The sequence below is a fragment of the Colossoma macropomum genome, unplaced genomic scaffold (genome assembly GCF_904425465.1).
Source record: "Colossoma macropomum unplaced genomic scaffold, Colossoma_macropomum, whole genome shotgun sequence".
NCBI lineage: Eukaryota > Metazoa > Chordata > Actinopteri > Characiformes > Serrasalmidae > Colossoma > Colossoma macropomum.
The window spans coordinates 45046313-45059575 of NW_023494791.1; the positions used below are offsets into that span (position 1 = coordinate 45046313).

The 13263-nt window shown below is 40.5% G+C and overlaps 1 protein-coding gene across 1 annotated transcript in view; it reads left to right on the plus strand.

The window, feature by feature from the left end:
- The window catches only part of syne2b (spectrin repeat containing, nuclear envelope 2b), a 201093-nt gene that overhangs the window by 174800 nt on the left and 13030 nt on the right, over positions 1-13263 (plus strand). The window contains 7 exon segments of the mRNA XM_036575316.1: positions 6030-6192; positions 8062-8249; positions 8443-8593; positions 10033-10215; positions 11453-11590; positions 11961-12155; positions 12936-13227. Of these exon segments, the coding sequence (XP_036431209.1) occupies positions 6030-6192; positions 8062-8249; positions 8443-8593; positions 10033-10215; positions 11453-11590; positions 11961-12155; positions 12936-13227 (1310 nt within the window).

The following is a 13263-nucleotide window of genomic DNA, read 5'->3' on the forward strand; positions in this document are numbered from 1 at the left end:
TTAATAAAAGCAAACATTTAATTTTACTTCATATGCATGAAATGTGTAACTACAAATATATGCACATTGGTGAGATGCTGCTGGTGTGGGTTTCCTCTCTTTCAGTGATGCTCACAAAAGTGATTTTAGCTCCACCTTGTGGACAATGTTCAGAATGCTGTTCATGGCTTTATAATGATCTGTGGATTCCCTGTTTATAGTTATTACTAAACTCAATCACTAAGAATGTCATTGTAATCAGAAATTTTAATCAAGTAATCAATTTTAGTGAAGTAATCATGACAGCCCTATTGTTTTTATATGTAATATTTTATTTATTTATTTTTTTTTATTTTTACCCGATTTTCTCCCCAATTTAGTCGTCTCCAAATCCACCCGCTAGTTAGGACTCCCCCAATCACACGATGCTATCAACGCTAGGAGGGTAAAGGCTAACACAGGCTTCCTCCGAGACCTGTGAAGCCAACCACCGTTTCTTTTCGAACTGCCGCTCATGCAACGTCATTGGACAGCCGAACGCGTTCGGAGGAAAGCGCCAACCGCCAGATCTGTTACGTCAGCTAACAGACGCCTGCACTGACTAGCATCGCACTGAGTGATGGGGGGAGAAGGAGGGGCCATCCTACCCACCCAGAGAGAGCGAGGCCAATTGTGCTCTCTCGAACTCCCGGCTACGGACGGCTGTAGCATCACCAGGGATCGAACTCATGATCTCCTGATGATAGGGCCAACGCTTAGACGGTTGCGCCACTCGGGAGCCAATGTAATATTTTTAAAGGCTTTCTACTTAAAACTAATATGATTAGAGTCATATTGCTGAGTTGCTGTTAGACATTGTTTGTTTTGCTAATTCGCAAATTCTTTCAGTTCTGCTGCACCAGATGTTGTGAGGATGTACAACAAGTTGTTCTTGCGGGATGTTGTGTCAGCATTCTTGGCTCGAGGGTTGCATCCCTTCTCCTGTTCCCCTAGAGATGCCATTTGCTAGGTGTTTTCTCTGGACTGGGTAATCTGGTCAGGTGAGGTTTAGGTTTAATTAGCTTTAGCTTGCTGAACGTAAGCTCCACACAACCCGTGTAGCACCGTCCAGCTGGACTGGCCATATGCCAGTCACTTCAACATACGCAAGTTTGTTTGTATACACTTCAATAAAAAAAATACTGTTGAACTACTGAAAAAATACTGTTGAATAGATTTAACTGATAAGTATTCTTCTTGTTGTTATTTTAATGCATAATTTTTGTCCACTAACTCGTCCTGCAGTTTTCAAAATATCGGCACGGAACCAGCTTCAGAATGTTCGGCCTGACTGTGAGAGTGCTTTTGATTGGATGTAGGGTTTCCGCGTAGCAGCCATTTAAAGTTGAATTTTTTCCCATAGGAATGAATGATGGAATGCTTAAGAAATGCAAGTATACTAGCAACCACCTGGAACACCATGGCACTCACCTCCAATAACACAGCAACCACCACAAATGTCTCAGCAACCACCTAGAGACCACCTGGAATACCAAAGCAAGCACCTATCAATACCCTAGCAACCACATTATAAACACCCTGGCAACCAAGATAGAGATAGATGTAAATAGAGAGATAGAGGGGTAGAGAGAGATAGAAAAAGATAGAGAGGTAGACAGAATAGATATAGAAAGAAAGAGTGTGAAAGGAGTGAAAGGAAGGAGATAGAGAAAGAGAGGGATTGGCAGAGAGAAAGGAGAGAGCGAGAGTGGGGCAGAGGGAGAGAGATGTAAAGAGAGTAGGGGGCAGTAGAGGAGGGGACAGTATGCATCAGCGTGCATCAGAAAGTGTGCGATAGCCCAGGCTTAGCCGAAATGCTCACGCTAACGAGAGAAAACCACGGAGTAGCCACACCGGTGTGTGAGTGAGTACCACCTGCTACCCTTCACAATGGACACAACGCACGAGAAAATGGGCCGGACAGGGGGGATGGGCAGTGCTTTTGTCTGGGCATCACGCTGAATGAAGTGGCTATGGCTAGCCAGCTGTCAATGGGTTATAATGCAGTACAGCTAGCACTGCGCTAGCATACAGCTGTGGATGCAGTGGGTGTGATTAAGAATGCATGTTGTGCATTATGCATGAGGCGAATGGTGCAGATTTGCAAGCCTTGCAGTATAATGTGCATGCTGAGCTATCAAATGCATGCATGCATGCATCCCAGTGCGTTTTACCCAGTTTGCACATCCTGCAGTTTGTGCAGATGCAGTTATTCTAGGTTTATTTTAAGCTGGGCTTATTTGACATTACACTGATCATCAAAATGATGAAGGAATGCATGAAACAATCGCCAAGAATTTGCTTTGTGGCTCTTGGACACGCTGCGTGTTTTTGCTAGAGGACAAGCAAACCCTGCAGAAGTCGCATGTGCAGACGCATCATCTGCGGGTACAGCAGCGTTTGAGCTTCCAACATGTCCTCACTGCCACGTAACACACTGGTTTGTTTTGGTTCCTCCTCCATTGCAGTCACGTGACGGGGTACAGCGGGCACACGTCACTGGGATTGCACCACGGATGAGCGTCCTTAGCGTTTGCACAGGGAATGGCTTTGCGCTCAGGAAGTGAAGCAGAGAGAGAGAGAGAGTTTTCTTTCTTTGTGCACTATGCTCATGATGTGACCTACGATGAAGAAAACAATGGTGCTGCTCAGTGATGCGCAAATCTAGCTTTGCGGCTGGCCTTTTATCTGTTGAGAGAGAGGGAGAGAGAATGGTGGAGAGAGATATGAAAAGAGCAAGAGGTGGAGAGAGTAAGAAAGAGACACAGCTATGGCGACAGTGAGAGCGAGCGAGACAGTGATGGAGAAATACAGAAAAAGATACGGAGAGAATGGTGGAGAGAGACATGAATGGAGAGTTGGAGCAAGCAAGAGAGGGAAGCGAGGCAAAGAGAGGGAGAGAGAGAGAGAGAGATTTGCAGAGGTAAAGGTGGAGAGAGAGAGAAGCAGGGGTAGAGAGAGGGGTACAGAGAGGTAGAGAGAGAGAGCTTGAGTGTGAGGGAGCAGTAGAGAGAGAGGCAAACAGTCAGTAGTAGTGGTAGTACCTGATCAGGCCTGTAGCCACTGGTTGCATTATGTATGTTTTTAATTTATTGGAAAAAGATCAATAAAAAAAAAATAGAACTCACTAAAGACATTTCTGACTGTGAAGAACTCAAACAAAAAGGCTTCATGATTGCAGCCTCACAAGTGACGGGCTGTGGTGATGTTTGCTTGCTCATCTGAGTGAATGTTAAATGGGTGCATTGTTCAGACCAAACGGCATCCTCACATTGTTAAAATAGCCCTAATAATGTAGTATAGAGTAATAAAGGCCTCTGATTGGCCAGCGTCTCCCGGGAATTCAAATTAAACCAATCAGAAGGGGCAGATGTACCAACATGTTACATTTTTTGTAGTTTGTACTTGAAACACACTGTACTGTCTGTGTGTCTGTATATTTCAGACTTTTAACTGACTTAGACTTTCTTTTGCTTTGATTGACTTTAACTATGTTTATTTTATTAAAATAAATGATTAAACAGTCTATTTTGTGACTACCAAAACAACCATAACGCTCCTCAGACTTTACCAAATGTTTCAGTAGAGACTGCTTCCGCACAGTTTCAGCTAATTTTGAACAGAGCTCAAAAACACAAGCCAGTACATGACCAGCAAACACAGCTTTGAACAGCTGTGCACACATAAAAATATCATATTTTTCATTAAAACACAAAAAAGTTTCTTTTTTTGGAAAAATGTTTTTCGGTAGTGATAATTCATAATGTTCCAGACTGATTTTCAGACTAACTGCTCACCATGTGGCCATGATGAACAGGGATGCAGTCTTACTTCCTGCTGTAAAATGCAGGGACGTGGCTAAAATAAGGGTCCGTCTGCCAGCTAAAACTTTTTGTGTTTCAGTAATGACAAAACAGTGGACGGCATTTTTTGAACAAAGTTTGTTATTTAAAATCTTAAACTTATGATAAATCTAAAGTGTTTAACTTTGAAATAAATCAAAATAGCCTTAAAACATATAAAATATAAGCAAGTAAATTTAGTGGTTTGTATATTTTTGGGACAGACATCTCCCAATAGAAGTACCTATAAATGATGAATTTGTGTATCACTGCTGTCGGAACAAAACCTTGTATCTCCAAAATGGTAACTTTACAGGAGGAGGAAAAAACCTACTTTACTTTTAATGTAAGTCAATGACCAGACGTTTGTCCAAGTCATTTTGGGTCGTTTATTTTAGTCCATTCATCATGAAATTTACACACAATATAAAAGACAAGAGGTATTTTCAAATTATGTCAAAAAAAGAAAAAAAATGGAGATACGAGGTTTTGTTTCAACAGCAGCGATATATAACTTCAATTATATATATAACAGCGGTATATACGCAATTTATTTAACTTATCATCTCAGTAAATGCTCTGGGTTTAAATAGATAATAAATTGTAAATATCTAAGGTATGAATACATAACTGTTTATTTTTATTCATTCCAGCAACTTGAACTAATTCAGTAGTTACCTATTGGATTTATACACCAGTCGCTGCCTGAGGAAATCCAGAAGGATTATGAAGGACCCCTCCCATCCTAGTCACTGTCTGTTCTCTCAGCTGCCGAGTGGTAGGAGGCTCAGAAGCTTAAAAGCCAGAACCAGTCGGCTCAAAGACAGCTTCTTCCCCCATGCAACCAGGCTATTGAACAGCCAGTAATCACTGCTCTGCCCAGCCCAACCCTTCCCATTACACGTACGTGCACCCACTGTACTCCCGCACTTTACTTGCATAGCTGGACTTTGAATACCTATCCAAAGACAATACTCTCCCCCTGCGCTTCCACTTAACTTCCTGTACCTTGCACTTTACTAAATACTCTGCCACCTACTGTACCATCTTCTACCTCCACACCTAGTGTGATTATTTGCACATCCACATAGCATTGTAATATCCATTACTATATATAGTATATAGTTGATTACACCCACCCTACATTCCCAGTGCAATATTATATGTCTCGGTGCAATATTATTATTTTTAAGTTATTGTGTAAGATTATATGTATATATTTTAGTTAAATTGGTTTTATCTATTCTTCTATCCTATCTATAGTTTTGTTTATCTATGTGTAAATACTGTTCTCTGCATAATTTGTGGAACTCGCACTCAAGTTTTTCACTCACCTGTGTCCCTGTACTCTTGTGATGTGACAATAAATCTGATTTGATTTGATTTGATTTAGACAGGTCCGTATCAGCATCGACTCCTGTTTCTAGCAGTGCCTTAGTTGAAGTATATGTTTAGACTCTGGCCTATTTGCACTGGTACACAAGGAAATTCCATCACTGAGATGTGAAGAAAGTCATTCAGAGTGGTTTGATGTGAAATGGTTCATTGTAGAGAAACGTAGTGACTCAGATTTCTTTACAGTGGTGGTGATAGGAACCAGGAATCACCATGACTACAAAAAAAAAACAAAAAAAAGCAAATATTTACTTTCCAAAACCATCACTGGACCTGCACTTGTCCTTTGAGTTTTACCCTTGTGTAATGGTATGTGCAATGACATTACATTGTTTACCTTTCAATATGTAAAAAAATAAAAGATAACTGTCTGTGAGGAGCTTTTAGAGGTGGACGTCTGGTTCCTGTCACCACCACTGTGAACAGTTCTGACTCTGTAAGTTTCTGTAGAATGGCACACGTGTAATATGACTAGATAGTCTCTAGCATATTTAGTGCATATATGGTCAAAGCTTATCATGTTTTCATGATTATACACATGATATATCATATTTAGCTACTCTGAACCCTCTAGAAAGATGTTGGGTGCATTTTTGATTTGGCTTGGTTTCATTTCCGTGGTAAAAAGCTGAGGCGTATCGGTTTCGTGGCTGATGCTAAAAAAGATGCTGATGATAACTGAAGGAGTATCGATCGTCAGATTGACATTTTTAGCAGGTTTGTGGAGACTTTGATAACAGAATTGATCGATTGATTGCCTGATTGATTTGTCAGGGTGAGGAAGCTGAAGGAGACGCTGGTGATGGTGCAGCAGTTGGATAAAAACATGAGCAACCTCCGGACGTGGCTGTCCCGGATAGAGGGGGAACTTTCCAAACCCGTCGTCTACAGCGCCTGCCACGGCGACGAAATCCAGCGCAAACTGGCTGAACAACAGGTACATCCTACAAACCATTCCAGTTTGGGCCATGAGAGTTTTAACATGTGCTTCTAACAAGAGTTTGGAAAATAATTGATATTTAAAGCAAGTCTTTCATAGCAAGGAAGACTTTTAATGAACATGAAGCTGAGTTAGCATGCAGCTATGTGCTAATTTAATTTTTCTTACATAATAGAAAAAAAAAAAACAGCAAAATTTAAATTTGAAAAGAAGGATAAGTGTCCCCAAACCGGTGACAGGCAGTATATATAAAATAAGCTACAATTTTTTCCCTGTACAGAATATATTTAATATGTATAAAACAGCTTTAGCACAAGGGTGCCCACACTTTTTGACCTGCAAAAGGGATGAAGCAGTACACAAACAAAGTTCTAAAAGTTTTGAAGCATGCTTCTAAAAATGTATTTTACAAGATTACACCAAAAAAGTGTAAAAAATATAATTCTAAAAGAAAAATAATGTGTATATAGTATAAAAATGTTTTGTTTCTTTTTTTTAAGAAAGAGTTTAGGATAGCTTTCTGATTGGCCACATTAAACGTCCTCACAGGGCAAGCCCTGATCTAGAACACCTATATTTTTAAAAACGTTACTGTGATTTTAGCACAGGAACAGTGTCTCAAAGTCCCTTCCTGTGATAAAATCTCATTAACGCACAGCCTCAAGTGGCTTATTGCTTTTAAGAAACGGTGGCCAACATAAAATATGATAAAATACACATTTTTTTTCAGAAAATAATATAGTAAAATAAAGTTAGCACCAATCCAGCGGCGCCCCTCTTCTCACGCTGGGGCTGAATCTCAAATGGCTCCCTGCTCCCTACATAGTGCCCAACAAAGCAAAATACAACTAAGAAACAGTCATTTGTCGCTAGTTCGATCCCTGGTGATGCTACAGCCGTCCGTAGCCGGGAGTCCGAGAGAGCACAATTGGCCTCGCTCTCTCTGGGTGGGTAGGATGGCCCCTCCTTCTCCCCCCATCACTCAGCGCGATGCTAGTCAGCGCAGGCGTCTGTTAGCTGACGTAACAGATCTGGCGGTTGGCGCTTTCCTCCGAGCGCGTTCGGCTGTCCAGTGACGTTGAGTGAGCGGCAGTTCGAAAAGAAGCGGTGGCGCTTCACAGGTCTCGGAGGAAGCCTGTGTTAGCCTTCACCCTCCTAGCGTTGATAGCATCGTGTGATTGGGGGAGTCCTAACTAGCGGGTGGAATTGGAGACGACTAAATTGGGGAGAAAATCGGGTAAAAAATAATAATAATAATAATAAAAAAAAAAAGAAACAGTCATTTGAGATTCTGCCACATCCACACTCGATAAGTGACTACTATTTGGCGGTAGAGGCTAGAATTTCTAAACTTTCATAGCTAGAACACTCTTTAGGGAGTACAGAGCCGTTTGGGATTGAGCCTAGGGACGCGACTTCTGACTGAAACACGAACATTTGAAGTGTGTAAGACATTCAGGTGACATTTTTAGACTTTATACTGTTGTTTTACAGTTAATCACATCGTAAGTACTTTAATTCAAGTCTGTGATATTAATGATGGAGTTGTTTAGGTTGTTTGTCTATCTTTTAGCCTGTTAGCGAGCTGACCAGCCCCTCAGTTTAAACAAAAAACGGGTTCTTACTTCATCAGTACACTCGGTGGACCTTGCGAGCAGCATGAGAATCAAAGATTCTTCCATTAACAGCACAATGGTTTTTTGGTGCCGTGGCGTATTGATATACAATTCAGTTGTTGTGAGGCGGTCATAGGTGTGCGTATATCGTGGATTTAACAACGGCTTCAAATGTGGCTCAGCCAATCAGATTTTAGGACCGGATCTATCCGTTTTTTATAATATGAATTATTGCACTTATGATCACCAGGAGCTGCAGAGGGACATTGAGCAGCACACGGAGGGCGTGGCCTCAGTGCTGACGCTGTGTGACGTGTTACTGCATGACGCCGATGCGTGCGGCAGTGATGTAGAGAACGACTCCATCCAGCAGACCACCCGCAGCCTGGACCGCCGCTGGAGGAACATCTGCGCCATGTCCATGGAGAGGAGGATGAGGTGAGAAACCCCTCCCTTTCAGCTCCACCTTGCTGGTGTACAGTTAAAAACTGTGGCTCCTCTGTTGATGCACAGCATTAGTCATCTTCTAGCTCTTCATCGGTGGTCAGTTTATGACCACAGATCCACTCTAGCCTGGATATTTTGGGGTAAATGTATATTTACACTCCCCTCTCTCTGCTGCCCCCTGTAGGATTGAGGAGACGTGGCGTCTGTGGTCTAAGTTTCTGGAGGACTACTCTCGCTTTGAAGACTGGCTGACCACAGCGGAGCAGACAGCGGCTAACCCGGCCAGCACTGATGTCCTCTATACCTGTGCCAAAGAGGAACTCAAGAAGTTTGAGGTGAAGCAGCTCTACTATTTAGTTTTTTTGGCAGTGAATTTGAGGTCATATTGAATTTGACTGGTCTTAATGACGTGATGACCATGGTTTCAAAATCTGTGATTATGCCTACACATGTAGAAGTGCCTTACGTAGAAATCTCTGACCTCACAACACGATTCAATACAATTAATTAGGAAACTATCCAGTACATCACAATATCTCAAATTTCACAATTTGATTAGATTCTTTTTGAATATTTTGGTGTCCATATGTGACACCAAAGGAGCTACTTACACAGAAGTAGACAATAAAACAAGCATACCTTTAAAGGTAACCTGAGAATTTTATATTGGACAAAAAAGGTGTGCTTTTATTAAATATTATTATTATAATATATACAATTATTCCTTTGAAATCATTTCCAAGCTATATCATGCCATTTTGACTTTATTATGATGGTCCACTTTGAAAATGTCCACCTTGTCTGTAATATATATTTAAATAAATATCTTTGAAAGTCACCTTAAAGTTTATATAACCCTGATATTGCATATACACTGCAAAAAATATATCTTCACAAGAGAAATCAGCAGAAATCTAGTCGGTTGTACAAATATTATATATTATATTCAAAAACTTATTTTTAGGTGTTTTTACTTGTTTAAAGTAACTTTATTAAGTAAAATGATCTCACTATGTTGATAACTTTGCTGGTTTCAGGCATATTTGGAAAAATAAGCAAAATTATCTGCCAATATAGTGAGATGATTTTGCTTAACAAAATTACTTAAAACAAGTGAAAAACAATGTCAGGAAATAAGTTAAATAATCTTGTGATAAGCTTACAACAGTCTTAAAATGAGGAATATTAGATGTATCGACTAGATTTAGGACAATTCTACTTGCCAATAGACCATTTTTTGCAGTGTAAGTGGACAATAGCTTCAGTAGTTATAATAGAAACCAATGGGAAAGTACTTCAGCAACTGCCCATTGGCTTCTATTATAAGTATGATTTGATTCAACAGATTTTCTGTTTGGTTTTAAATACTGGACACTGCGTCAAAACGACTGTCTGTGGTAAATGACTTTAAGCTAAAGATCGAACAGGAAAAGTTTGAGTTTAAAAACGCTGGACGTGTGTCTTTAAGGATTTGAGTTATTATCTAACCGCCTAGCAACCACCTGGGATACAATACCAAATGCCTAGCAACACCATAGCAAACACCTTAACAACCACCTGGGATACCATAGCAAACGCCTAGCAACAAAATAGCAGGAAGAGGGAACCATTTAAGCTCTGTTCTGGGTTTCCTTCAGGAAATCCACATTTCTAGTTATTCATAGTGATCCATTCAAATATAGCAGGTCCACCATTCTGACAGTTATTCTTGTTTTTGACCCCCCCCAAAAAAAACACACACACACACACACACACACACACACACACACTGCAGGCGTTTCAGCGGCAGGTTCATGAGCGGCTCACGCAGCTGGAGCTGGTGAATAAACAGTACCGGCGTCTGGCCCGAGAGAACCGCACCGACACCTCCAACAAACTGAAGACGATGGTGAACGAGGGGAACCAGCGGTGGGACGCCCTGCAGAGGAGAGTGACCGCCGTGCTCCGCAGGCTAAAGGTCTGAACAGGGGCTTTCTTTACTTTTTCACCCACAAGGTTAAAGTATGACATCATATATGAAAATAACAAAAGACAAAAGTGTCACATAAATACAATAGTGGTATCAGCTATGTTTATAGATTACTGTACATCATACAGCATCAGTAACCACACAAGCTGGTCTATTAGAGAGTATTTAAAGGACACGTTTCATGGAAAACTGAATTTTCCTCACTTTTTTTTTTTTTGATGTAAAAGCTTGATGTTATCTTGATATCGCTGCTGTCGGAAGAAACTTAGTATCTCCATTTTTGTCATTTTTCAGTTTTTGACGTAATTTGAAAATGCCTGTTGACCTTTACACTGCATATAAATTTCATGAAGCTTGGACCAAAAGAAACGGCTCAAAATGACTTAGAAAAAAGTCTGGTTCCATTGACTTACATTGAAAGTAAAGTATGTTTTTTCCTTCTCCTGTAAAGTTACCATTTTGGAGATACGAGGTTTTCTTCATCGACAACAGCGATATATTGACCTATTCCATGCATTAGGATCTTGTTCCCAAACCTTACTAAGTCGTGGCCACGACTTAATTATCTCGTTCCCACACCTTACTACATTGTGGCCACGCATTAGGATCTTGTTCCCGAGTGTTAATAAGGCATGGCCACGCATTATTTTTAATATGGGATGTCACCAGCAGGGCTCCGTGTATACCAGTCTTATAGTCTGTTTAATTCTAAGGGATAAAGAAAGGGTGGAAAATGGCCGCATTTGTAATGTCAAAGGTCCCAAGTGGACCTCACAGGAGGAAAAAAGCAAAAGCAAGAGAAATGTAGGATGTAGGAATGTATTTATTAAATAAATGGACAGTGTGTGATATTGTAGGGCTGAATTAAGCTTCCATAGCTCCAGTGCAAAACTAAAGAAACAAACCTCAGACAGCAAACATGTCTTCAACGGCAAGCAGTACTTTGCTTTAGGATTATTTAAATATTAATATGTAAGTGTGTCAATATTTAAAAAGATAGAATATTCAGTTATTGCACTTGTCATTAGGACACAATAGTGAATATTGCACTGATGAGTATGATAACACACACTAATCACTAAACCACTGCATTAAAATTAGAAAATGGGAACATAATAAGATTTTTATTAGCTATTTTTAAAAAGCTTGTATGTGTATATATTATACCTTACGGAGTTGTACGCAGATGTCCAGCTTAAAGTTCACTCTGTTCTTCTCTGTGCAGCACTTCACGTCCCAGCGGGAGGACTTTGAGGGGACGCGGGAGGCCATCCTGGTATGGCTGACCGAGATGGACCTACAGCTTACTAACGTCGAGCACTTCTCTGAGAGCGACATCCACGACAAGATGAGGCAACTCAACGTCAGTATAAACCTTTATCCTCCTTTATGCTCCTCTACATCTACAACTCTTTCCTCTGTGTTCCTCTGTGTCACATATCGTCCTCATTGACGTAGCTTTAGGCTCAGCCTTTGTCTATACTGAGAAATCTGGATCATGTGACGTGATGTACAAAATAAAAGTCATCTAAAATTTATAATAAACTCATATTCAAGTGTTTTGATGATAAAAAAGGGATTTTTGAGTTGTGTGTTAAACTTAAATGTGAATCAGTATTCAATATAGCCTGTCCAACCTTCCAACCGTTGCTATGCGTCTGTGGGCGGAGCATGGCTAGATCAGCTAGATCAGGCTGGTCAGTCTGTTTAAGCGTACTTTCCTGCCCCTGCAGGCGTTTCAGCAGGAGATCACTCTGAACACCAATAAGATCGACGCTCTGATCGTGTTTGGGGAGAATCTGATCCAGAAGAGTTCTCCGCTGGACGCTGTGCTGATAGAGGACGAGCTGGAGGAGCTGCACTCTTACTGTCAGGAGGTGTTCGGCAGGGTGGCCCGATTTCACCACCGCCTCATCAACAGACGACCGGTCAGTCCAGTGCTCATAGACATACAGTGTTAGGACAAGTTACCACTTCCTCTACAAGGAACAAACCTAAATATGACATTGTTCTGCAAATTTTATATCTATTGGTTGAGTTTAACATGTTTATTAACTTATTTTCACTTAAAAAAACAACAATGTAATTTGACTGGGGCGCCCAAACCTTTAACTTTTAACAACTGTAAATTATAATAATATGTCCTATATATATTATCTCTGTATGTAAGTACCTACATGTATTAATACTATATCCCAAATACATTTTATAGAGGATTACTATTTAAAATATAGCCACTTTTCCTACGGTTGGAGTCCTTTTCCTGTATTATTTCAGTGTAAATACAATTTAATACTTTAAAAAATACAAATTACATTTACATTTGATTTACATTCTGTATGGACAGGTTTAAGTCTGCACTTCCAACCTTTTTGTTGTTTTTTCAATAGTTTTTTTATATATATATATTGTACTTATATATCACTGTTGTCGGAAGAAAACCTCGTATCTCCAAAATGGTAACTTTACAGGAGAAAGAAAAACTTACTTTATTTTTAATGTAAGTCAATGGAACCAGAATTTTTTCTAAGTCATTTTGGGTCATTTCTCTTGGTCTTATTTTTTTTTTTACTGTACTTACAAACACAAATGTGATATGGATTGAATAGTATAATAATAATAATAATTAATAATTAATAAACCATTATGTCATGCTTACTGGTGCCTTCTAAATGTTTACCTTTTATCTTCTCCCTGTCTTCTCTCAGGTCCTGGATGATGAGCATGATTTCTCCGACAGAGATACTGATGTGGAGGACTCGTTGGAGTTGGGGGCAGTGTGGGCAGAAGAAGAGGACGAGGTGGACGCTGGGATGTCCACCCCTGTCCAGCAGTCAGTGCATCACTTCTTCCCCCCTCAGCTGGAGCGATCAGGACGCGAGACGCCGGTCAGCGTGGACTCTATACCGCTCGAGTGGGATCACACTGTGGACGTGGGCGGATCTTCGTCGCCTGAGGACGAGGAAGAGGAGGAGGCCACGTACTACAGCGCACTCTCAGGTAGTTAAACTAAAGAATTATTAAACGATAAATAAT